The following is a 27,853-nucleotide window of genomic DNA, read 5'->3' on the forward strand; positions in this document are numbered from 1 at the left end:
CTGAGCGGGGAACTCTCTATACCAACACTGAGCGGGGAACTCTCTATAACAACACTGAGCGGTGAACTCTCCATACCAACACTGAGCGGTGAACTCTCTATACCAACACTGAGCGGGGAACTCTCCACACCAACACTGAGCGGTGAACTCTCTATACCAACACTGAGCGGTGAACTCTATACCAACACTGAGCAGTTAACTGTCTATACCAACACTGAGCGGTGAACTGTCTACACCAACACTGAGCGGTGAACTCTCTATACCAACACTGAACAGGGAACTCTCCATACCAACACTGAGCGCGGAACTCTCTATACCAACACTGAACGGGGAACTCTCTCCACCAACACAGAGCGGGGAACTCTGCAGACCAACACTGAGCGGGGAACTGTCTATACCAACACTGAGCGGGGAACTCTGTATACCAACACTGAGCAGTGAACTCTCTATCTCAACACTGAGCGGGCAACTCTCTATACCAACACTGAGCGGTGAACTCTCTATACCAACACTGAGCGGTGAACTCTCTATACCAACACTGAGCAGGGCACTCTCTATACCAACACTGAGCGGTGAACATCTCTATACCAACGCTGAGCGGTGAAGTCTCTATACCAACAGTGAGCGGTGAACTCTCTACACCAACACTGCGTGGGGAACTCTCTATACCAACACAGAGCGGGGAACTCTCTAGACCATCATTGAGCGGTGAACTCTCTATACCAACACTGAGCGGGGATCTCTCTATACCAACACTGAGCAGGGAACTCTGTATGCCAACACTGAGCGGTGAACTCTCTACACCAACACTGAGCGGGGAACTCTCTATACCAACACTGAGCAGTGAGCTCTGTATACCAACATTGAGCGTTGAACTCTCTATACGAACACTGAGCGGTGAACTCTCTATACTACACTGAGCGGGGAACTCTCTATACCAACACTGAGCGGTGAACTCTCTCCACCAACACTGAGCGGTGAACTCTCCATACCAACAGTGAGCGGGGAACTCTGTATACCAACACTGAGCGGGGAACTCTGTATACCAACACTGAGCGTTGAACACTCTATACGAACACTGAGCGGTGAACTCTCTATACTACACTGAGCGGGGAACTCTCTATACCAACACTCAGCGTGGAACTCTCTCTACCAACACTGAGCGGTGAACTCTGTATACCAACACTGAGCGGGGAACTCTGTATACCAACACTGAGCGGTGAACTCTCTCCACCAACACTGAGCGGTGAACTCTCCATACCAACAGTGAGCGGGGAACTCTGTATACCAACACTGAGCGGGGAACTCTGTATACCAACACTGAGCGTTGAACACTCTATACGAACACTGAGCGGTGAACTCTCTATACTACACTGAGCGGGGAACTCTCTATACCAACACTCAGCGGTGAACTCTCTACACCAACACTGAGCGGTGAACTCTCCATACCAACAGTGAGCGGGGAACTCTGTATACCAACACTGTGCGGGGAACTCTCTATACCAACACTGAGCGGGGAACTCTGTATACCAACACTGAGCGGTGAACTCTCTACACCAACACTGAGCGGGGAACTCTCTATACCAACACTGAGCAGTGAACTCTCCATACCAACCTGTGCCAGTTTGGCAGATATCCCTGGGGTGATGGCTATCCCAAAAGTGGCAGTAATTCCGTGCGCCCGCACTTACGCTACACCTTTGAGTCGTAGTAACAAGTAAATATTTTGTGAGGAAACCCCAGGCTCTTTATCCAGGAACTTAATGTTCCAGACAAAAACACAGCAGACGGCTCCCGGGCACCAGTGCAATTTGCACAGGTGGAAAGGCAACATCAACAGTATGTTTCAACCTGGCAATGAATAGTGAGCCCCGCTTTGGGTGCTGGCCTGTCTGTGCTTGTTGAGACTTTCAAACCTGCAGACAGCCACAACAAGAAATGAGCTGTTGAACAAAGGAGGCATGAATTGCACAATGCCGCAGTGCAGAAACTCCAGCCTGTGGGTGGTGATGGTGCTTGTGAGAGAGCTGCGCGATTAGTTAATCGCTAGTGACCCCCCTCAGGGGGTCTTTCCACACCCCCTGACTCAGTGTACCGGTGCTGAGGAGCAAAGAGCTCTCGTGATTCACAAAGTAAGTCAATTGGTTACACCAATGCCAAGTCCACAGCGGGACCTTCATTCTGAATCGAGCTGGTTCTATGATGGGACTGTTGCTTTTACAGATATAGCCGGCAAGAGGTGTCAAAGGAAATCTTGTGTAAAAGTTACTGCGGGATCTTGGTGCAAACACCTAATCGGGATTAAGAAACAGCTCAGACCCAGCTTAAATCGCTGCCAAGTTTATTTGTTAAAACTCTCCATGACCAACTGGAGCATTTGCGGCATCACCCATCGTTCAGTGAAAAACTACTGAGCAGCAAAGGGTCTCTGCTCTCTCCGGTCCATCTCTGTTTCTGCTGCTCTCCTAATTTTCCCATTATTCTCCCAATGTCCCTATTCCTTTCTGTTATTCTCCCCATTTTGGGGCAGCGCAGTGGCACTGTGGTTAGCACTGCTGCCTCACAGCGCCTGGGACCCTGGTTCAATTCCGACCTCGGGTGACTGTGCGGAGTTTGCATATTCTCCCCGTGTCTGCGTGGGTTTCCTCCGGGTGCTCCGGTTTCCTCCCACAGTCCAAAGACGGTGAAGTGGATTGGCTATGCTAAAATTGCCCCAGGTATAGGGTGGGCGATTGGGCTTGGGTAGAGTGCTCTTTCAGAGGATCGGTGCAGACTCGGGCTGAATGGCCTCCTGCACTGCAGCGATTCGATGATTTCCTTCCTTTACACTCGCTATAATGCTGTTCCTTTCCGTTACTCACCCCATTCCTCGTTGCTATGTCACTACCACCATTTATCCTGTTTGTCATTGACTGTTCTTGATTCTCTGTTATCAGTGATCTCCAATCATTTAAAACACTTTGCATTGCTGTACAGTTTATCTCTTTTCATATCTGTTGTGAATAGCTTAATAACAAGGGGCGGGACTCTCCCCTACCCGAAGGGGTGGGGGTTTCCGGCGTAATGGAGTGGCGGGAACCACTCCGGCGTCAGGCCACCCCAAAGGCGCGGAAGTCTCTGCACCTTTAGGGGCTAGGCCCACGAAGGAGTGGTTTCCGCTCCGCTGGCGCCACGCCAGCCGGCGCCGAAAGGTCTTCGCCGGGCGACGCATGCGCGGGAGCGTCAGCGGCTTATGTCATCCCCGCGCATGCGCAGGGGAGGGGGTCTCTTCCGCCTCCGCCATAGTGAAGACTATGGCGAAGGCGGAAGAAAAAGAGTGCCCCCACATTTCAGTTCCTGTGTTTCCTTAATCTGCTGTGCCTGTGGGCCACCCGCGGATCGGTGGGCCCCGATCGGGTGCCAGGCCACCGTGGGGGCACCACCCGGGGCCAGATTGCCCCGTGCCCCCCCCAGGACCCCGGAGCCTGCCCGCGCCGCCTTGTCCCGCCATTCAAAATGTGGTTAAATCCACGCCAGTGGGCGAGGGTTGACAACGGCGGCACTTCGGCCCATCGCGGGCCGGAGAATCGCCAGTGGTGGACCCGGTGGGGGGTCGGAGAATCGCGCCTCAGGTGTGGAAAGAAACAGAATGTAAGCAAAATAACAAGCAAACTCCTTGGCTCACTCTGAAAACTTGAATATATCTAACTCCTCCTGTTAAAAACACAAACTGAGGTTCCGGGTGCGGCGATGACCAGCTGAGTCGCACGTTTCGGCAGCTCCTGGTGGAATGGACTTTTGGGCTCTTAATAGGAGCCCCATCGGCAATTTTAACGGCAAATAACACTGTGCGGTAATCCAGAAGGGAATCCCCCCTGGACACGGATGGAAAAAAGAGAGGAAAGTAGCCGGATTGCGGTGGATCCTCGAGAGCAGCGGCCAGGAAGGCAGGCACAAAGCAAGATGGCGTCGGAAGGAGGCAGTTTAATATGGGGCCCTGACCAACAAGAGTTCCTGCGGTGTTGCGGAGATGAACTCAAAAAGGAGATGAAGAAGGAGCTGTTGGCCCCGATATTACAAGCGATTGAGGGGCTAAAGGAGGAGCAAAAGACCCAGGAACAGGAGCTTCGGGTCGTGAAGGCAAAGGCTGCTGAGAATGAGAACGACATACAGGGCTTGGTGGTGAAAACGGAGATCCACGAGGCACAACACAAAAGATGTGTGGAAAGGCTGGAGGTGCTGGAGAATAATGCGAGGAGGTAGAACCTAAGGATTCTTGGTCTTCCCGAAGGTGCAGAAGGGGCGGACGTCGGGGCATATGTGAGCACGATGCTGCACTCGTTAATGGGATCGGAGGCCCCGACGGGTCCGCTGGAGGTGGAGGGAGCCTATCAGGTTATGGCGCGAAGACCGAGGGTTGGAGAAATTCCTCGAGCAATAGTGGTGAGATTTCTCCGATATAAGGACAGAGAGATGGTCCTCAGATGGGCAAAGAAAACTCGGAGCAGTAGGTGGGAGAATGCGGTGATCTGCGTATATCAAGATTGGAGTGCGGAGGTGGCGAGAAGGAGGGCAAGCTTTAATCGGGCCAAGGCGGTGTTGCATAAAAGGAAGGTCAAATTCGGAATACTGCAACCGGCAAGACTGTGGGTCACACATCTAGGGAAACACCACTACTTCGAAACGGCAGATGAGGCGTGGACATTTATTGTCGAGGAGAAGCTGGAGTGAGCGAGCCAGAAAAAGAACGTTTGGGACAAAAGTGGGGGGGTAAATTTGTGGGATGAAGGGGGGAAAAGGGGGAAGAGAGGACTTCCCAAGTTGTTAAACCTGCGACCCTGTAACTTCTCTCTCTTCCTCATGTCGTGGGGGAGGATGAGGAACTGAGGGCGCCGGCCATTGGGGGCGGGGCCAAAAGGGAAGCGCGGGCTTTGTTCCCGCGCTATGGTTCCTGCACGGGAACAGGGAAGCAGGAAGGAGGGGGCCTCGCACAGTGTGAGCCGAGGTCACGGGGGGAAGCCGAGGTCGGCCAGAGTTTGCTGACTTCTGGGAGCAACATGGGGGGTGCAATTACGCTAGCTTGGGATCTAGCGGGGGGGGGAGGGGGGGGTTAACTGGGTTGCTGCTGCTGGGGAGAAGGGGGAGCTGGTATGGGAGGGGGGTGTCGGGGCGGGGGGGTGCCGCCTGGGGGGGTTACAGCTACGTGGGAACCGGGTGAGGAGCTGGATTGAAAAAGGAAATGGCTAGTCGTCAAGGGGGGGGGGTAAAGAGCCCCCCAACCCGGTTGATCACGTGGAATGTGAGAGGGCTGAATTGGCCGATTAAGAGGGCACGGGTACTCGCACACCTAAAGAAACTTAAGGCAGATATGGTTATGCTTCAGGAGACGCATCTGAAGCTGATAGACCAGGTTAGACTTCGCAAAGGATGGGTGGGGCAGGTGTTTCATTCGGGGCTAGATGCAAAAAACAGGGGGGTGGCCATACTAGTGGGGAAGCGGGTAATGTTTGAGGCAAAGACTATAGTGGCGGATAGTGGGGGCAGATATGTGATGGTGAGTGGCAAACTGCAAGGGGAGGCGGTGGTATTAGTGAACGTGTATGCCCCGAACTGGGATGATGCCAATTTTATGAGGCGTATGTTAGGACGAATCCCGGACCTAGAAGTGGGGAAGTTGGTAATGGGTGGAGACTTTAATACGGTGCTGGACCCAGGGCTGGACAGATCGAGGTCCAGGACCGGAAGGAGGCCGGCTGCAGCTAGGGTGCTTAAGGATTTTATGGAGCAGATGGGAGGAGTAGATCCCTGGAGATTTAGTAGACCTAGGAGTAAGGAGTTTTTATTTTTCTCCTATGAACACAAAGTATTTTCACTGATCCCAAAAGGTGACGGGGACGGAGTACATGGCTATAGCCATCTCGGATCATGCTCCACACTGGGTGGACCTGGAGATAGGGGAAGAAAAACAACAGCTTCCACCCTGGAGAATGGACATGGGATTATTGGCAGATGAGGGGGTGTGTTTAAGGGTGAGGGGGTGTATTGAAAGGTACTTGGAACTTAATGATAATGGGGAGGTACAGGTGGGAGTGGTCTGGGAGGCACTGAAGGCAGTGGTTAGAGGGGAGCTGATATCTATTAGGGCACATAAAGGAAAGCAGGAGGGTAGGGAAAGGGAGCGGTTGTTGAAAGAACTTCTGAGGGTGGACAGGCAATACGCAGAGGCACCGGAGGAGGGACTGTACAGGGAAAGGCAAAGGCTACATGTAGAATTTGACTTGTTGACTACGGGTAATGCAGAGGCACAATGGAGGAAGGCACAGGGTGTACAGTGCGAATATGGGGAGAAGGCGAGTAGGTTGTTGGCCCACCAACTGAGGAAAAGGGGAGCAGCGAGGGAGATAGGGGGGGTGAGAGATGAGGAGGGAGAGATGGAGTGTTCAAGGCATTTTATGAAAGATTATATGAAGCGCAGCCCCCGGACGGGAAGGAGAGAATGATGTGCTTTCTGGATCAGCTGGAATTTCCTAAGGTGGAGGAGCAGGAGCGAGTGGGGCTGGGAGCACAGATTGAGACGGAGGAAGTAGTGAAAGGGATTGGGAGCATGCAGGCGGGGAAGGCCCCGGGACCAGACGGATTCCCAGTTGAATTCTATAAGAAATATTTGGACTTGCTGGCCCCGCTACTCATGAGAACCTTTAATGAGGCGAGGGAAAGGGGGCAGCTGCCCCCGACTATGTCAGAGGCAACGATATCGCTCCTCCTAAAGAAGAAGGCATTGCAGCGGGTCATACAGGCCCATTTCCCTCCTGAATGCGGATGCTAAGATTCTGGCCAAGGTAATGGCAATGAGGATAGAGGATTGTGTCCCGGAGGTGGTCCATGAGGACCAAACTGGGTTTGTGAAGGGGAGACAGCTGAATACAAATATACGGAGGCTGCTAGGGGTAATGATGATGCCCCCACCAGAGGGGAAAGCGGAGATAGTGGTGGCGATGGATGCCGAGAAAGCATTTGATAGAGTGGAGTGGGATTATTTGTGGGAGGTGTTGAGGAGATTTGGCTTTGGGGACGGGTATATCAGGTGGGTACAGTTGCTGTATAGGGCCCCGATGGCGAGCGTGGTCACGAACGGACGGGGGTCTGACTATTTTCGGCTCCATAGAGGGACGAGGCAGGGATGTCCTCTGTCCCCGTTATTGTTTGCATTGGCGATTGAACCCCTGGCCATAGCACTGAGGGGTTCCAGGAAGTGGAGGGGAGTACTTAGGGGGGGGGGGAGAAGAACACCGGGTATCTCTGTATGCGGATGATTTGTTGCTATACGTGGCGGACCCAGCGGAGGGGATGCCAGAGATAATGCGGATACTTGGGGAGTTTGGGGATTTTTCAGGGTATAAACTGAACATGGGGAAAAGTGAGGTGTTTGTGGTGCATCCGGGGGAGCAGAGCAGAGAGATAGAGGATTTACCGTTGAGGAAGGTAACAAGGGACTTCCGGTACCTGGGGATCCAGACAGCCAAGAATTGGGGTACATTACATAGGATCAATTTAACACGGTTGGTGGAACAGATGGAGGAGGATTTCAAGAGATGGGACATGGTGTCCCTGTCATTGGCAGGTAGGGTGCAGGCGGTTAAAATGGTGGTCCTCCCGAGATTCCTTTTTGTGTTCCAGTGCCTCCCGGTGGTGATCACGAAGGCTTTTTTCAAAAGAATTGAGAAGAGCATTATGAGTTTTGTGTGGGCTGGGAAGACCCCGAGAGTGAGGCGGGGATTCTTGCAGCGTAGTAGGGACAGGGGGGTGCTGGCACTACCGAGCCTAAGTGACTACTACTGGGCCACCAATGTTTCAATGGTGTGTAAGTGGATGGGAGAAGGGGAGGGAGCGGCGTGGAAGAGATTGGAGAGGGCGTCCTGCAGGGGGACTAGCCTGCAAGCAATGGTGACGGCGCCGTTGCCGTTCTCAACGAAGAAATACACCACAAGCCCGGTGGTGGTGGCTACATTGAAAATTTGGGGGCAGTGGAGACGGCATAGGGGAGGGACGGGAGCTTCGGTGCGGTCCCCGATAAGAAACAATCATAGGTTTGTTCCGGGGAGAATGGATGGGGGATTTGGAGCATGGCAAAGAGCTGGGTAGTACAACTAAGAGATCTATTTGTAGATGGGACGTTTGCGAGTCTGGGAGCGCTGACGGAGAAATATGGGTTGCCCCAAGGGAATGCATTTCGGCATATGCAATTGAGGGCTTTTGCGAGGCAACAGGTGAGGGAATTCCCACAGCTCCCGACGCAGGAGGTGAAGGATAGAGTGATCTCAGAGACATGGGTGGGGGATAGTAAGGTGTCGGACATATATAGGGAAATGAGGGACGAGGGGGAGATCATGGTAGATGAGCTGAAAGGGAAATGGGAAGAAGAGCTGGGGGAGGAGATTGAGGAGGGGCTGTGGGCTGATGCCCTACGTAGGGTAAACTCATCGTCCTCGTGTGCCAGGCTAAGCCTGATACAATTTAAGGTGCTACACAGGGCGTATATGACTGGAGCACGGCTTAGTAAATCTTTTGGGGTAGAGGATAGGTGTGCGAGATGCTCGAGAGGCCCAGCGAATCACACCCACATGTTCTGGTCATGCCCGGCACTACAGGGGTTCTGGGTGGGGGTGGCAAAGGTGCTTTCGAAGGTGCTTTCGAAGGTGGTGGGGGTCCGGGTCGAACCAAGCTGGGGGTTGGCTATATTTGGGGTTGCAGAAGAGCCGGGAGTGCAGGAGGCGAGAGAGGCTGACGTGTTGGCCTTTGCGTCCCTTGTAGCCCGGCGCAGGATATTGTTAATGTGGAAGGAAGCCAGGGTGTGGAGACCTGGATAAACGATATGGCAGGGTTCATATAGTTAGAACGGATTAAGTTCGTGTTAAGGAGTTTGGCTCAGGGGTTCACCAGGCGGTGGCAACCGTTCGCCGACTACCTCACAGAAAGATAGAGGGAATGGAAAAGAAGTAGACAACAGCAGCAACCCGGGGGGGGGGGGGGGGGGGGGGGAGAGAGAGAGAGAGAGAGAGAGAGAGAGAGAGAGAGAAGGGCGGGAGGGAGGAATCGGACGGACTCTCAGGGATGTTATTGTATATGTATAGGTATTTGGTATATGTAATTGTATATTGGATTGTTGGATTGTATTTGTGGAGAGTATTTATTTTGGACAAGGCAGTTGCCATTTAGTTTTGTTTTTTGTTTTTGTTTATATATTAATTATTTATTTGTTTAAAACTGGCCACGGTTATTTATATTGCTTTATTGTTGTGTAAAAGAAACACTACGTATTGTTATGTTTGGCCAAAAAACTTGAATAAAATATATTTTAAAAAAAAACACAAACTTTAAAAAAGCAAAATGCCGCCGATGCTAGAAACCTGAAACAAAAACAGGTCCTGCTGGGGTAAAACCAGGTCAGGCAGTATCTGCGGAGATAAACAGTTAACGTTTCATGACATCTGATCAGAATGTTTGATCCCTCAAGTAAATGGTACTGAACCCATGCTGTACCTCTCCTGGAATGTTTGATGGGACAATGTGCAGGCAGCTTTAGACTGTATCGCACCCATGCTGCATCCGCACTGGGAGTATTGAGAGGGGGCTTTACTCTGCAATCTGACTTTGCTGCTCTAGATACTGATACACTTCACAGGTAAGTACCGACTCGTTCACTAAAGCAAGCAAAGAAATATGGTAATAATATTTACAAATCTTTGAAGTTAAAGACTGATGAAAGCAGATATTGTAATCCGGCATGCCAACTTCTTCTAACCGACAACTATATTAAATACAAACCTTGTGCTGATGTGGTTTTTCCAGTAACTAAGCACAAAGAGCATCAAGTATGCAACACTGTCCGTGAGTCAGTATTATCCCCCACAGGCACAGCAGATTAAGGAAACACAGGAACTGAAAATGGGCGGAACTCTTCCAAGTTCCCACCGGGGTGTTAGATGTCGCTGAAATCGGTATCACGCCAGCGTGAATTTACACTGAGATCTTCTGCTGGTGACCGCCATTGTTGGTCAGTAAATCCCCCCCCCCGAGGTCAGCGTGAACCTAATTTCCAATGGCGTCAAACACGTTTGGAACAAAGTGGCGTGCAGATGTCGGGGCTTATCTGAACAATGCCTGAGGCTGCCTCTGGAGCTCAGGATGGAGGCCACCCACAGCCTGCACTTTAGAGCACCACAGCAGTGGGTTGGGGTGTATCTGCAGGTGAATCTTCCAGATTCCGGGTCCTCGGGGGATTCATATTCCAGCCTCAGAATGTTCCTGGAGATCCATCTTGTTTCTCAGGAGATCCACCTTCTTTTTTAATGCTGGGTCAGTGACGTTGGGGGCCTTTTCATTCGGATACGACTCCGCGCCTTCCAGGCCTGTCCCGCCATGAAATATGGCATAAAATACCCGGGAGCATCGGGGGTGGAAAATTTGGCGTGTTCCCACTGGCTGCCACAGCGGGAAACACTGTAGATTCCCACGCCAAGCACGGCACCTAGTCTCAGAATTCCACTCAATATGTTTTTGCCTATATAACAGAGTGGAGATACGGGTTTCAAGCAGCAAAGCATGTGATGGAGGGGGGTGGGCATGTGCATTGAAAAAAACTGTCAACCGGCACTAAATATATCAGCTGGCACATAATGACATCATTCATACTCGACAATTGGTCAGGACACGCACCTTCAACCAGCAGCCGAATGGAAAAAGGTGTGCATGTAATTACTGACTGATCACTGATGGCATCCAATGTGTGGCTGTTATCACCAGGTTAATCCTGGACTGCAGACACCGCATATTAATGGATATATGCAACTGGAAATTGTGCACAGGCCCCCTTGTGATTTGAATGAAATGGCAAACCCCAGGCTCTGTCCCAGCCAGCCCCTTCACCCTGCAATGTGCCTGCAAACTGAGCCTGATTCCATCCACACCCACTGTCCATGTGCCTGCGCACGCGTACACTGACATCCACACGCATGCTCACACAGGCACATGCACACACATGCACATATCCATGCACACACAGAGAAACAGATGTTTACATGTACACACACCCACATACTGACACGTGCACACACATGCACAGACACATATCTACACATATATAAACTCACACCCACCCACATACTGCCACATACCCACGCAGGCCAACACACACAGGTAGATGCAGTCACATACACAGGCAGATGCAGACACAAACCCACACACACCCACCCACATACTGACACGCGCATTCACACGGACACATTCCCATACACATCCTTGCAGGCACACTTCCACACACACACAAATGTAGCTGGAATCATTGAGGAGCTGAGCTCCCCCTACCCCTCTCTCTACCATCATGAAGGGCACTAAGGCTAACTTATCATAGAATTTACAGTGCAGAAGGAGGCCATTCGGCCTATCGAGTCTGCACCAGCTCTTTGAAAGAGCACTCTACCTAAGCCCACACCTCCACCCTATCCCCATAACCCAGTAACCCCACCCAACACTAAGGGCAATTTTGGACACTAAGGGCAATTTAGCATGGCCAATCCACCTAACCTGCACATCTTTGGACTGTGGGAGGAAACCGGAGCACCCGGAGGAAACCCACGCACACACGGGGAGAACGTGCAGACTCCACACAGACAGTGACCCAAGCCGGGAATTGAACCTGGGACTCTGGAGCTGTGAAGCAATTGTGCTAACCACCATGTTACCGTGCTGCCCGTACTTGAGCGATAACTTGCATTTATCTTTCTCATCCTCAAAACATCTCAAAGTGCTTCTTGTGTGCTGATGACATATCTCACCAACACCTCCAATGTCTCCAATAGTCAGACTGATTGATCCACATCCAATACTGGGTGAGCAAAAACATTTTCCAACTAAATATTGGGAACGTAAAGCCATTGCTTTCAGTTCCAGCAACAAACTCCATTCCTTAGGCCACTGACTCCATGCCTCCCTCCGGGAACTGTCTGAGCCTGAGCTGGACGATACCTAACCTTGGTGTTGTATCTGACACTGAGATGAGCTTCGGGACACATGACAGCACCATTAATAAGGTAATGCCTCAATTTGGTAGTCCCTCGGTGGGATTAAGGTGGGATCTGGCTATTGAATTGATCATAATGAATGGTGGAACAGGCTCGAAGGGCTGAATGGCCTCCTCCTGCTTCTATTTTCTATGTTTCACCCCCATAATAATAATCATAACAATCTTTATTATTGTCACAATTAGGCTTACATTAACACTGCAATGAAGTTACTGTGAAAAGTCACACTCGGTGCCTGATTGGGTACACTGAGGGAGAATTCATAATGTCCAATTCACCTAACAGCACGTCTTTTGGGACCTGTGGGAGGAAACCGGAGCACCCAAGGGAAACCCACACAGACACGGGGAGAACATGCAGACTCCGCAGACAGGTGCGACCCAAGCAGGAATTGAACCTGGTGCTAACCACTGTGCTACCGTGCCTCCTGGTCACAGCAACTATGTACAGCATTGAAATCTCTGCGCTCTTCCAAGTCAGGCCTCCTGCATATCCCCAATATTAATACCATGGTGGCTGTACCTTCAACGATAACCTAGTTCTGGAAATCTTTTCATCGATCTCTCCACCTCTCTCTTCTCCTTTAAGATGCACCTTAAAACTGAGCTCTTGGACAGAAAAAAATTACTTCATTTTAGAAATCAGATTTTATTTATTGAGGATACGGACAGTACTTTTTCAGATTATTCAGGGAATTATACAGGGTTAATTATTCAACAGTAGCACTAAGCTCTCAAAGGATTAGGAGCAGATAGCTGCTATTTACATGAACCGCAATTTCAATGCCTTGAAGCCAAACGATGTTCACTTTGAATTTGTTTATAAATTAAAGATCAGGGGCGGGATTCTCCGAAATGGAGGCAGAGTGTTCGCGCCGTCGTGAACGGCATCGAGATTCATGACGGCGCGAAACGGCCCCTATCCCGACCGATTCATGGCCCGATAATGGGCTAGGAGCGGTGCCGCGTCATTTACGCGCGGCAGGCCTTGGCGCCGCATAAAGGCGGCGCCGCATACATGACGCGGCCGGCGCCACATAACTGGCGTCACCCGCGCATGCGTGGTTGCCGTCCTCTCCGAGTCCGCCCCGCAAGAAGATGTCAGACGGATCTTGCGCGGCTGCGGAAGAAAGGAGGTCCTCCTTCAGACCCCATTTGAGGCCCCCCCCCCCAGTGCAGGATCCTCCCTCCCCCCCCCCCCCCCCCCCCCCCTCGCAGGCCGCCCCCACAGCGTTCCCGCGCTGTTCCCGCCGGCAGCGACCAGATGTGGACGCCGCCGGGGGGAACCTGCCGTTTTGGGCTGGCCGCTCGGCCCATCCGGGCCTGAGAATAGCAGGGGTGCCGGAGAATCGCCATTTTGGGTGTCTCGGGCGATTCTCCGGACTGCGCCGCGCGGAACTCGACAGGGCCGATCTCGTCGCTTGGGAGAATCGCGGGAGGGTGTCGGACCGGCATCGCGGGAAAATTTGGCGACCCAGGCGATTCTCCCAATCGGCGCAGGAGGGGAGAATCGCGCCCAAGATACTCTGCTAATAAAAGGTATACTCGTGACGTCACCGCGTTAAAGAGATCGTAACAGTAAACTGCTGTCCAGAGGCACAGACTCTCATCAGTCTGCACACCCTCTGAGGCTGCAACAAAAATAAAAGCATGCCAACGCAAGAGGAAGAACAAATTATACCAGAAAAATACTCAGTTCAGCGGACAGTAACCAAACCATTATCTTTAATGGTATTCATGATAATTCTTCACTGCTCTTTAGTGTTCAGTCTGCTGACATGAGACATGGAGGTATTGTCTAAAATTAGGATTCCTCCTGTCAATGATGTAAGTGATGAAGTCTGTACGTGTGGTTACGCCAAACTTCTGAGTCAATTATTTGAGACGTAATTTGACACCCATTTGCACCGAGAGAGCTCGGTAAGATTAACTCTTTATATCTTTAACAATACTCCAATGTAATCACCTTCCGGCTGAGGCTAGCAGATTTCTTGCGGGGATTCAGAAACACACGGGGATTCAGAAAGACTTCCCTTGGGAATAAGGCCACATTCAAGTGGAGTTTAAAAAGGCAGAAATCAGAAACATTCGAAACAGAACACAATTCACTGGCTCCAGTGTGATACCAAATTAGGCCTTATTAGCCCCAGCCCTGGAATGGAATTATCCCCAGGGATAAGCAGATCTCTATGTAATACATCCTGAACATAACCTTGTTTCTGGTGATTGATTGCAGATTACATGTCAGTGATTTCAGAGGACTTTGCCCAACTCCACCCATTCAGCATTGATTCGATGGGCTAATGAGCGATACAATACAGATGGACCAAGATTCAACCCAGGTTAACGGACCTCATCCAGGGTAGGTGGTGCGGAGGGAGGTCTACAGCCAGCCTCTATGACCTTTCTGTGAGGGAGGCAGTAATCAGTTGTGGTTCCTATACCCTATTCTTTTCCAGTAGAATAAAATTGTTTTCCACTCCGCTCTCAGCATTTTGAAAGGACCATTTCCTCCGTGACACTCTGGTCAACTACTCTATTCCCCCCCAACACCTCTTCGCCTTTCCATGGTACTTTCCATACAATCGCAAGAGGTGCGACACCTGCCCTTTACCCCCTGCCCCATCACTATCTAAGGCCCCAAACACTCCTTTCAGGTGAAGCTGCGATTTACTCGTACTTCTTTCAATTTAGTCAACTCTATTCACTGCTCACAATGTGGCTCCTCAGCACTGGGGAGACCAAATGCAGACTGGGTGACCACTTTGCAGGACACCTCCGTTCAGTCCGCAAGTATGACTCCGACCTCCTGGTCGCTCACCATTTCAATTCACCATCTGCCTCTGATGCGCACTGCTGCAATGGTCCAAACAAGCCCAACGTAAACTTGAGGAACAGCACCTCATCTTCCGATCTGGCACTTGACAGGCTCCCGGACTCAATATTGAGTTCAACAACTTCAGACCATAAACTCCATCCTCCACATTGAATTATTTTCCCCCAGTGCCAGTCTGGGGGAACTCCCCTAAATGGCGAAATGTTAACTCCCCAAAATGGGCACCACAGTGGTTGGCACAGTTGCTTCACAGCACCAGGGTCCCAGGTTTGATTCCCGGTTGGGTCACTTGCCTGTGCGGAGTCTGCATGTGCTTGTTAGGTGAATTGGACATTCTGAATTCTCCCTCAGTGTACCCGAGCAGGCGCCGGAGTGTGGCGACTAGGGGCGTTTCACAGTAACTTCATTGCAGTGTTAATATAAGCCTACTTGTGACAATAATAAAGATCATTACATTATTTTCATGTGTTTGCTTTCAGACAGCACTGACCTTTATCCTGCTATTAATCTGAACAAATGCTTTGTGTCTTTAATACTATAATTACCACTTCCTTTATCTCGTGACATCTTTGACGTTTAATCCCCTCCGCCCTCTAACCTATCCTTGCTCCTCTCTTTTGCTCCACCTGAACACCGCCCCCCCCCCTCCACCTTTTCTTCAACACCATAAACCCTCCTACCTCTCTTCAATAAACCTCCTACCTCTCTTCAATTCTGAAGAAGAGTAATATTGGGTTTGAAACATTACCTGTTTCTCTCTCCACAGATGCTACCAGACCTGCTGAGCTTTTCCAACACTTCCTAATTTTATTGGTTTCCAGTACTGTTTCCAGTGTGAGTGCATGAGTGAGGGAGAGCGAGAAAACAACTGAATAGAGAAATGTGTGATGCCTCCTGTGGTTGAACAGTCTCCATCACTCACACAAACAATAAGCATGTTACTGAGATGCCAGGGCCCATGGATCCATGCCGAACATAAATCAAGGCATTCAAGAGTGAAGGGTAGAAGAGGATAAGTCTGTAGACAGACAATCTGTAAAATGTATGGATTTCTCTGACCATTCTTCCTGAAGGTCCTCAGGGCAAAACTGCCGAATAAAAAAATCTTGTTTGACCATGCCTGGGCTTACTCCCCTAAATGGTCACTCTTTGTGAACAAAGCCTGAAAATGCAAGCAGGCACATCATAGCCAACCTGACCCTGTGCTCAGCCAATAGCGGCTGGAGCACACTTTAGCAGGGGCCTCCGTTTGCTGGGCGGAAGCCGATTTCCCTCCTTCACCTCCTTAATGCTGAATCATTGACATGATCACAGAATCCTTGAGGAACCTGTTAATTACATATCAATTGCATTTAATTAGATAGATATAGAGGGTATTAATTGAGCACATATTAAAGAGACACTGAATGAAACTACGTGTGATTCAGTTAGGAAGTAAATGCATGTATGTTACATTATGCAAATAAACGTAAGGCTGAGTAAAGATTGGCTCCAGTGTCATTTTCACCAACTGTATTTCTGCACTATAACAGAACTGAGAAAACACTGACCGAGCCCTTAGAAAAACGACTTGAGGGCTGTTCCAATAGCATCTCATTGCAAATGCTGGCTCTGCAGCTCTCCCGATAAGACAACATAATCAGCTGACTGACATTGGTTTCCAAGAATACAAATTAGAACAGCAGTAATTTAAATGCAGCTTCAGAGGACACAGCCCCCCACCCCTACCTTCCCCCCGTGTGGTGTGGGTGACGTGTGTGCGCGGTGTGTCCATCACAGCAGCTGGAAGAAACACCCAAGAACAACAAGAGCATGGAATGTACTCTGGGCGGAATTTAAATTCCATCACCAAGAGCGGCTCAGTAGCCCCATGACTGGCCAAACCCTGAAGGCCATATCTGTCAGACTGGGATGCACCAGATGGTCAGAGAACCATCAAGAGGGAGAAACCTACTTGATCTTGTTCTTATCAATATGCCTGTTGCAGATGCATCTGCCCATGACAGCATTGGAAGGAATGACGGCAGCACAGTCCTTATGGAGTTGAAGTCCCACCTTCACATTGAGGATACTCTCCATCATGTTGTATGGCACCATCACTGTGCTAAATGGTCTAGATTCAGACTAGACCCAGCAGCTCAAAATTAGGTATCCTTGAAGGGCTGTGGGGCATCAGCAGATGCAAAATTGTATACAAGCACAATCTGTAGCCTCATGGCCCAGCACATCCTTCAGTCTACAATTACCAACAAGCCAGGTGACCAATCCTGATTCAATAAGAGGTATAAGAGAGCATGTCAAGAGTAGAACCAGGCATGCCTAAAAATGAAGTGCTAACTTACTGTAGCTACAAACACAGGACTACTCGCATGCTAAACACTAGAAGCACCAGGCAATAGGCAGATTTTGCAATCTCGCGGCCAATGGGTCAAATCAAAGCTCTGCAGTCCTGCCACATCTAGTCCTGAATGGTGATGGACAATTCAACAACTAACCAGAGGAGGCGGCTCCACAAATATCCCTATCCTAAATGATGGGGTGCACAGCACATCGCTGAAGCTGGAGCACTTACAACCATCTTCAGCCTGAAATGTCTAGTAAATGATCCATCTCAGCCTCTCCCTGAGGTTCCCAACAGCACGGGTGCCAGCTTTCAGCTAATTTGATTCTGTTCACGTGAGATTAAGAAATGGCTGAACGTACTGAACAAAGCAAACGCTTTGTAGTACTGTAGTTCTCCAGTACTGCCCGTGCCCTGAGCCAAGCTGTTTGAGTACAGTGGCAACACTAGCATCTACCTGACAATGTGAGAAATGGGCTTGTCAATAAAAAGGATCTGGACAATGAATCTGGACAATGACTATTGCCAACCATCAGCAAGTGTCATTGGGAGTGCTATCAAGCACTTATTCACCAATTCTTAGTTTGGGTTCCACCAATACCACGGCTCCAAATCTCATTATAGCCTTGGTGTAAACATGGAAAATCGAGAAACACTTGCAAAATTGATGGGCGGCCCGGTATCACAGTGGTTAGCACAGTTGCTTCACAGCTCCAGGATCCCAGGTTCGATTCCCTGCTGGGTCACTGTCTGTGCGGAGTCTGCACATTCTCCCCGTGTCTGCGTGGGTTTCCTCCGGGTGCTCCGGTTTCCACCCACAGTCCAAAGATGTGTAAGTTAGGTGGATTGGCCATGCTAAATTGCCTTAGTGTCAAAAAAGGTTAAGTGGGGTTACTGGGTTGCAGGGATAGGGTGGCTTAGGTAAGGTGCTTTTTCCAAGGGTCAGTGCAGACTTGGTGGGCTGAATGACCTCCTTCTGCACTTTAAATTCTATGATTATATGAAGCTTATCATCGAAACAAAGAACGATTACGGCGCTGAAGGAGGCCATTCAGCCAGTGATATCTGTGCCAGCTCTTTGCGAGAACAACTCGGCTAGTCCACGTCCCCGCCTTCAGCCTGCAGCCCTACATATCTTAACTCTTCAGATAATCAGTCAATTCCCTTCTGAAAACCACAACTGAATCACCTTCCACCATCGGGAGCGGTAGAATTAAGGGAAAAATCTTCCACTGTTTGGAGCCGAACCTAGTAGTACAAAGGAAGATGGCTGTGGTTATAGAATGGTAGACTGATCACAGCACAGAAAGGGCCCATTTGGCCCATTGTGGCTGTGCTGGCTTTCTGAAAGACAAATTCACCTTGCGGCACTCTCCTGTCTTTTCCCCATAGTCCTGCAAATTTTCCTCTTCAGATAATGATCCAAATTGCTGTTGAAAGCCATGATTGAATCTGCCTCTATCACCCTTACAGGCAGGGCATCCCAGGTCCGAGCCACTCCCTGCATAATAAATTAAGTATTTTCCTTGTGTCGCTATTGCTTCTTTTGTCAATCACCTTGGATCAGTGTCCTCTGGTTCTCGATCTTTCTACATTCTTTCCTATCCATTGTGCAGACCCCTTGTCATTTTGAATACTTTTATCAAGTCTGTTCTCAAATTTCTCTTCTCAAAGGAGAATAACCTCAGTTCCTCCAGGCAGTCATCTCAGTCCCAGGACATCGTTTCAGGAGTTCCTCAGGGTCATGTCCTAGGTCCGACCATCTTCAGCTGCTCTATCAGTGATCTTTCCTCCATTACAAGCTCAGAAGTCAAGTTGTTCTCTGATGACTGCACAATGTTCAGCACCATTTGCTACTCCTCAGATTCAGAAGCAGCCGTGCATTCAGTGGGACGTGGGCAACATTCAGGCTTGAACTGGAGTGGCAAGTAACATTCATGGAAGACAAGTGCCAGGCAACGCCATCACCAACAAGAGAGAATCCAACTAGTTCTCCTTGAAGTTCCACAGATTACCGTTGCTGAATACTCCACCATCAATAGCTTGTGGTTACCACGGAGCAGAAACTGAACTGGACCAGTCATATAAATATTGTGGATACAAGAGCAGGTCAGCAGCTGGGGATTCTATAGCGAGTAACTCTGCTCTGATCCCCTCAAAGCCTGACCACCATCTACAATGTACAAGTCAGGGGTGTGATAACAACATTCAAGAAAAACAATACCATCCAGGACAAATCTGCCCTCTTGATCAGCACTCTATCCACAACATTAGCTTAAACATTAATTCCCTCCATCACCAGCGCAACATAGAATCATAGAATTTACAGTGCAGAAGGAGGCCATTCGGCCCACCAAGTCTGCACCGACTCTTGGAAAGAGCGCCCCACCCAAGCCCACACCTCCACCCTATCCCCACAACCCAGTAACCCCACCCAACACCAAGGGCAATTTTGGACACTAAGGGCAATTTATCATGGCCAATCCACCTAACCTGCACATCTTTGGACTGCGGGAGGAAACTGGGGGAAACGCACACATGGGGAGAACGTGCAGACTCCGCACAGACAGTGACCCAAGTCGAGAATTGAACCTGGGACCCAGGAGCTGTGAAGCAATTGTGCTAACCACTATGCTACCGTGCTGCCTGTTGACACACCGCAACAGTGTGTCAACAGGATGGACTGTGGAACCTGCGAAGGCTCCTTTGACTGCACCTTCCGAACCCACAAACTCTACCACCTAAATATGTCCTGACGTGACCGAGATATGATTTTCACTTTAGGATAATCTGTTCTGTTAAATCATCCCATTTAAATCAGATTGACTCAAACAGAACCCGCAAATAGCCTAAGAGAACTGAACTAAATCTAAACCTTTCAGCACTGATATACATGAAACTGAAACATCAGTGCACAGCAGCTAATCTCATGTGTAATTAACAGATGCTTCTCAGGAAAACCACTAAAGGCCTTTTCAGATATGTCCCTCTCTCTGGAGTATAGCACTTGGAGACAGTAGTCAGGCAGCTCCCACCAAAGCACCAGGAGTTGTTGGATTCTGACCACCACTGGAGCGCAATGGTTATTTTTAGGGTCACAGTGGTTTACTTCAGGAGGCTTGGAAGGTGCATGGGAATGTGGAGAGGTGGTGCTGTGGAGCTCAAATTACCACAGCAGAAAAAGGCCTATAGCTCTCTGGCCTGGTAGCAAAGCTGGCAATTTAAAAAAAGATGTTTATCCTCAATATCATGGAATCATACAGCACATAAGAGGCTCATTCAGTCCATCAGGCCTGTCCTGGTTCTGTAAGATCTATCTTATTAGTCCTTCTTCCCCCAATTCTGCCCCATAGTTCTGCAATATGTTGCCCTTCCTCTGCCTAATGTTTCTTCAGCCAGCACTGGATGGAACGGCCGTCACTGGTGTTATTTAATTAAGGTCAGGCTGTGATGAGGTGCTCCTTTTTCTGAAGGCCTCTCCTTCTGTCAGTGTAGTTAGAACTAAAAACTTTAATGGTGACAATTATTTTTCCACATTTCAACCTGTACAAAATCGTTACTGGTCCAAACACAGAAACTTAGCAGATGCAAAGCATAGCTGGACTCTCTGAATCACAGTGGGCTAAACAGCTGGCTTGTAATGCAGAACAATGCCAGCAGCGCAGGTTCAATTCCCGTACCGACCTCCCCGAACAGGCGCCGGAATGTGACGACTAGGGGCTTTTCACAGGAACTTCATTGAAGTCTATTTGTGACAATAAGCGATTATTATTATTTTGAAAGGGTTTTTGTCGGGATCAAGTTCAAACAGTATCCTGCAGACTGAGCTGTGAAACATGATAAATACGGCACTCAGGGAGGCTCATTATGACTTTGGGTTAGCATGAAAACCAAGCAATATTCAATCATCCACCTGCTATACATCCTACCTGAATTTAAATTCAATTGACTTGAAAATTGGGAAGATATAAAATGGTCGGCTGAATTGATTTGGCCTATATCTCACAACGTCAAAATGATACCTCATAGTTTTTTAAAAAGAGCAATGGGCAAGACTATGTGTGGAGCGATAGAATTCTTTGTAGTTTCACCATAAACTACAGAGATATCCTACACCAGCACAACTCAAGTGGCAGAAAGCACAGCCAATGTCCAACAGCCACTGGACACAATCCAGGTTCCCAGCCCAACAGGTTCACTAACAAGGGGCACTCACGGCAGCATCGGTCATCCCCGTGAATGTCACGGCCACTTAATCAGTAAGAGCGCAGTTGTTTAAAAATCCGTCGCTGAGATTTGCTGTTTCAGAAGCAGAGACTAGCGTCTCTCCCTACCTGAGCCTTGGGAGCTTGATTTTTGGACAGTGGACGAACTCTGAGCCTTGGTGACCGCCTGCACAGATTGAGCAACGATGGTTCCGCTCGCTCCGCTCACCACAGCCTTCGCCACCCCTTGGGCCACAATCTGCTTCTGTCCGATGGCCCGGGCAATGGTAGTGCCTGGTTTGGCAACAATTATCTGCCCGCCACTGAGTGCCATTGCCTGCTTCACCACCGGCTGCAAGGTTGAACCTACCGGAATCCCAACCACCTGTGGGCAAGCAAATAGTGCAGTATTACTAAACCAATTGAACCCACTGGATAGCTTACTTGGAGTTAAATAGGGATGGGACTGCCAGAGGCCATCTGTATGAAATGAGAAAGCAGATGGTTAAATTAGAAATGAGGAGTATTACTAGTCACAGAGTTGTTGACTTTTCAATCAGATTACGTGTCTTTCTAAGAGAGAGCTGGGGAGTTCCTGAGAGTGGAAGACACTTCAAGTTGTTGACGTAGGTTTGAGGGCTAGCTTGGATTATTGCTCTTGCGGTGGGAGAAAGAACTTCCCCGATTTCTTCCCAAATTGGTCTTGGGATTTAATTTTCCTGCTTTTTTCTGCCTTTCCCGGAAGATCGCGAAATTAGGGGAGATTCAATGGAGGTTCGCAGGATCTGCACCATTTATAGAAAACGAGAGGAAGGGTACAAGGTGATCAGATGGAACTTTTGCTGACCTTGCTTCTCTCCTGCAGACTGACTCTTGTTTGGGGTACAGTTTGACTGAAGTGATCCGCACGTAAAGCAAGGTAAAGTGAAGTGGGTTCATGCTGATTGCACAACATTGACTGAGAGCCGTGTCCAAAGTGTAAATTTTTATTTTGTTTTTACCATTTGAAGTTGATGACAGTTCTATTAATATATAAATGATTAAGCATTTTCTGTAACTCATTATGAAATTTATGGCGTACTAAGTGTATTTATTCTTATTCATGAGGCCATGGTTCGCAGACATGCCCAATTTCAATTTTGCAGCCTCACTAGCCGAGGTTGCCCATCGCTGCTCTAGTCCCTTGCCCAGAAGTGGCCATTTTTGAAGTATAAGCTGACAGTGAGCTTCGGCAAGCTAACAGACCACAAAGGTCACCAGAGCGGAGCCTGATTCAATCCTCACCCGTTGTCCATGTGTGTGCATTTTCCAGCTCGGGAGATCACTGGATAGTGCTCAGGAACAGGAATCCAGCTAATTTTATCTTTGAAGAAATATAGTGTGCGTACATCGGTCATTAAAAAGAGGGTCTTTTAGCAATCAAAGCACCAGCCTGTCTTAAGGCTGCATACTGATCCACATGTGGGCCTTGATTATATTGGACGCCTGTTTTGGAATTGTACCTCTTTACAGGTATTCCTTCTGTGGTGTAAAATATTCCTGTGAGTTCAGCGCAGGACACCTGATGTGCGACATCGACAGGGGAACAGCCTCTCAGCTACAGGATTCCAAAGTGCACACAGTATCAGTGATGGCATCCATCACCCGCTCTGTGATAACGTGGCAGCGCGCTTGCACTGCCCATCAGGCCTGCTCGTTGCTGATCCATAAAAAGTGACATCCAAAAGACTCTACCTTTGTCTGAGTGGCTCCCGCCCCAAGTCCACTGCTGTGTTTCTGGGGGGAGACGGCAATCACCTGGCCACCTTTCACAGTCACAAACTGCTGCACAGCCTGCTGTGTGGACATGGCTGTGACCCCCGACTGCTGGCCCACTGCTTCTCCTGGTTCCTGTTTGATGATGACCTGCAAAGTACAACCAGAAACCCTTTAATTAAAGGGGCATGGCAACAGCTCTCAGAAACACAAGATAAGGCATACGTTTCAGCTATTGCTAATAAGCTTCCAATAACGTGTGCCAGCTTTCCAGAATATATCAATTTTAGCCCCTCACCCTTCTCAACCCCCCACCCCAATCCAGCATCAGCCATATAACCCCTCTCAAAGCATCCAATGGACAGACAGGTGTTGAGAGAAATGACTGTTAATGTTCAATATAATTCACAATGACTAGCAATTCAATTCCTGTAGCTCAACTGTTAATGGCTGTTGAGAGCCATTTAACTGTGAAGGGAAGAAAAAAAAATTGCATTTATTGAGCATGGGGGTCCCAAATGCTTTGAAGCCAAGTAACTCCTTTTGAAGTGTAGGCGCTGTCAAAGGCCAAAGCAGCAGTCAACCTGCAGGCAGGAAGATCCCACAGTATTGCGATAAACATGTTTTTGGTTGTTTTGCTTACAGATGAATGTTGGCCAGACACTGGAATAAAACCTTGCTCTTCAAACAATGGCGTGGGATACGAACATATGAAGTCATAGAATCCCTACAGTGCAGAAGGAGGCCATTCGGCCCATCAGATCTGCACCGATCCTTCGAAAGACCACTTTACCTAGGCCCAATCGCCCGCCCTATTCCTGCAACCCCACCCTAAGGAGCCATTTAGCATGGCCAATTCACCTAACCTGCACATCTTTGTGCTGTGGGAGGAAACTGGAGCACCCGGAGGAAACCCACGCAGACACGGGGAGAATGTGCAAACTCCACAGAGACAGTCACCTAAGGTCAGAATCAAAACCAGGTCCCTGGTGCTGTGAGGCAGCAGTGCTAACGACTGTGCCACAGTGCTGCCCACTGTGCCAGCGTGCCGCACAGAGAGCAGGAGCAGGCCACTCGAGCTTGCTCCGCCATTCAATAAGATCATGGCAAACCTGATTGTAACTTCAACCCCAAATTGCTGCCTATCCCGATAATCTTTCACCCCCTTTTAATCAAGAATCTATCTAACTCAGCCTTAAAAATATTCAAAGCCTCTTCTTCCATCACTTTTTTAAAAACAAATTCCAATTAAGGGGCAGTTTAGTGCGGCCAATCCACCTAACTGCACATCTTTGGGTTGTGAGGGTGAGACCCACGCAGACACAGGGAGAATGTGCAAACTCCCCACGGACAGTGACCCAGGGCCCGGATCTAACCTGGGTCCTTGGTGCCGTGAGGCAGCACTGCTAACCATTGTGCTAACGTGCCGCCCTGTTTCCATCACCTTGGAGGAAGGGAGACCCAAAGGCCCAACTCTCTCTGAGAGAAAAACATTCTCCTCATCTCCCTCTTAAATAGACGACCCCTTATTTTTAAACAGTGACCTCCTGAACAGACAGACAAGGCCTTGGTTTAGCACCACATCCAAATGGTGACACTTTCAGCTGTGCACTGAACTGTCGGCTTAGACTGTGCGCTCAGAATTGGCACTTATAATAATAATAATCGCTTATTGTCACAAGTTGGCTTCAATGAAGTTACTGTGAAAAGCTCCTAGTCGCCACATTCCGGCGCCTGTTCGGGGAGGCCGGTGCGGGAATTGAACCCGCCCTGCTGGCCGTGTTCTGCATTACAAGCCAGTTGTTCATGATCTTTCACACAGGGGCAACATTGCTATCACTGTGACACAAGGTTGACACTGGCTTGTGCTTGTGTATTAGTATTGAACATGGCCAGGCTCGCTCAATACATTCTCATAAATGCTTCATTTTTAGTACTTTATTTTAAACAGAAGGCACCAGAAATACATGTGTTACATCAAACCAAAACACACACCCTCACCTCTGCATCAGAAAGTTGTCAATTCAAGCCCCACTCTAGAGAGTTGGGCATATAACGTCAGTGCAGTACTGCTGTGTTGGAGGAGTCGACTTTCAGACGAGACATTGAACCGAGGCTATACCTATTCTCTCAGGCGGGCACAGACCGATGGCACTACTAGATCAGTCAGTATCCTCGCCAATCAGGATTTTATATATATATTAAAATCAATATTAAAAATACATATATAATCATCCCATCCCTCAGCCATCATCACTAAAATTGATTATCTGGCCATTATCGCATTGTTATGGCATCTCGCTGTGTGCAAATTGGCTGCCGTGTTTCTTACAGCCCAACACTTCAAAACAGCTTCATTGGCAGTGAAATGTTTTGGGACATGCTACGGATATGCAAGGCATTATAAAATTGCTTTACTCCTTATGAATCAAGATGTCATAATTTTGAGGACCTCTATCAGGTCATGCGTTCTAGAGAAAGGAATCCCAACCTATTTAATCTTTCTGACAGGTAAAACTTCTCACTTCTGGTAACATTCTTATTAATCTTCTACGTAACCTTCTCCAGTGCCTCTATTTACTTTCTAGAACTTGGAGAACTGAACTATTCCCTGTTATCCTGCTAAAAATTAACCCCAGTGCTTTGTTTGCTTTTTATTGATGGCCTTATGGTCTGTGTCACTGCTGTTAATGATTTGTGTACCTGGTTCCTCTGTCCCTCTAGCTCATTTAAACACTTATTCCAAAGCAGAATGTAGTCCAATTCTTTTTCCCGCCAAAATGCTGTGCTTTGCACTTCTCTATATTGAAGCTCATTTGCCAATTACACTATTCTTCCTGTATTAATTTGAAGTCCACCGCCACCTTTTTGTGCAAAACATCTTTCCACCTTCTTTAGCCCCCAAAGACTCAGGGAACATTTAGGAAATGAAGTGCAGCAAGTGGTAATATAAGGGGAGGGAAAGAACTAAGAACAGTGACCATCAGGTAATTAGGTTTGATATCAAAATTAAAGATCTTGTGGTGCACTGCTAGATCCCTACCTCTAGACCAGAAGTTCCAGGGTCAAGCCCCACTTCAGGACTTGATGACCATGGAAGGTATAGAACATAGAACATTACAGTGCATTACAGGCCCTTCGGCCCTCGATGTTGCGCCGACCTGTGAAACCACTCTAAAGCCCATCTACACTATTCCCTTATCGTCCATATGTCTATCCAATGACCATTTGAATGCCCTTAGTGTTGGCGAGTCCACTACTGTTGCAGGCAGGGCATTCCACGCCCTTACTACTCTCGGAGTAAAGAACCTACCTCTGACATCTGTCCTATATCCATCTCCCCTCAATTTAAAGCTATGTCCCCTCGTGCTAGACATCACCATCTGAGGAAAAAGGCTCTCACTGTCCACCCTATCCAATCCTCTGATCATCTTGTATGCCTCAATTAAGTCACCTCTTAACCTTCTTCTCTCTAAAGAAAACAGCCTCAAGTCCCTCAGCCTTTCCTCATAAGATCTTCCCTCCATACCAGGCAACATTCTGGTAAATCTCCTGTGCACCCTTTCCAATGCTTCCACATCCTTCCTATAATGCGGCGACCAGAATTGCACGCAATACTCCAAATGCGGCCGCACCAGAGTTTTGTACAGCTGCAACATGACCTCATGGCTCCGAAACTCAATCCCTCTAACAATAAAAGCGAACACATCGTACACCTTCTTAACAAAGTGGCAACTTTCAGGGATCTATGTACATGGACACCGAGATCTCTCTGCTCATCCACACTGCCAGGAATCTTACCATTAGCCCAGTACTCTGTCTTCCTGTTATTCCTTCCAAACTTGGCTAAACAGGTTGATTATCAACCTTTAGATGCTCCCAGTATGTCTGAAGGTATGCAGTAAGAGTGGGAGAGATTCCTGATCAGCCATACTGTAGAAGGCAATGGCAAACCACTGAAGTACTTTGCTGAGCGTAACCATGGACCAATCCAATGGAAGTCCATGGTTGCCAATGCCCTCTTAGGTCATGCTATCTGAAGGAGGAGGTTCAAAATGAAAAGAGAGAAAAAGATAATGCCAATGTCAATTAAGACGGATTCTATTCATCATCACAAGGACCGTAATAGTTCACGATGATGGCCCACTGTCAACTTCTCAAGGGTGGCCAATAGGTCTGGCCTTGCCGAGTGTCGCTCACATCTCCAGAAACAGAGAAAAAGGAACGGGCCCAAATAAATAGAAAATAAAAATTGTGAGTCAGAGCCAATAGGAAATCTTCAAAGAGAAGACAACTATGGTACAACACCAAACCTATTCCCACCAGCCCATTCACACCAGAAGTGAAGGCACAATACAGAATTTTAAAATTTATAAAGGTCCAAATAGCAGGTCTGGGGGAAAAAAACTCAAACCAAGAACAGAACATTTAGAAGCATAAATTAGTAGGAAGACAAAGAAGGGTAGGAAATATACTGACAATAAATAACATTATTGGAAATAGTAAAGGAATTTATAAACACTGAGTTTGAAAGAATAACTAAAGAAAGGGGAGCAATGATTGGAGATGTAAAAGTAAATGAATAATGGGGCAATTAGGGAGGAAAAAGGAAATTTTATAGTGGATGAAGGAATGTGGGTGTTACTAGAGGAGTCCTT

General features: G+C 48.6%; 1 protein-coding gene and 1 long non-coding RNA gene across 5 annotated transcripts in view; one reads left to right on the plus strand and one right to left on the minus strand.

The window, feature by feature from the left end:
* The window catches only part of yeats2 (YEATS domain containing 2), a 210,402-nt gene that overhangs the window by 74,134 nt on the left and 108,415 nt on the right, over window positions 1-27,853 (minus strand). For all 4 annotated transcript variants that reach the window (XM_072474759.1, XM_072474758.1, XM_072474756.1 and 1 more), the window contains 2 exons: window positions 23,175-23,345; window positions 21,570-21,825 (listed from right to left, as the gene is read on the minus strand). In XM_072474759.1, coding sequence (XP_072330860.1) covers window positions 21,570-21,825; window positions 23,175-23,345 — 427 coding nt within the window. The remainder of the gene's footprint in view (window positions 1-21,569; window positions 21,826-23,174; window positions 23,346-27,853) is intronic.
* Window positions 14,235-16,377, plus strand: LOC140389999 (uncharacterized). The gene is made up of 2 exons (XR_011934534.1): window positions 14,235-14,420; window positions 15,661-16,377. It is a non-coding gene; the product is annotated as an uncharacterized lncRNA (long non-coding RNA).

The sequence above is a fragment of the Scyliorhinus torazame genome, chromosome 14, assembly GCF_047496885.1.
Source record: "Scyliorhinus torazame isolate Kashiwa2021f chromosome 14, sScyTor2.1, whole genome shotgun sequence".
Taxonomy (NCBI): Eukaryota; Metazoa; Chordata; class Chondrichthyes; order Carcharhiniformes; family Scyliorhinidae; genus Scyliorhinus; species Scyliorhinus torazame.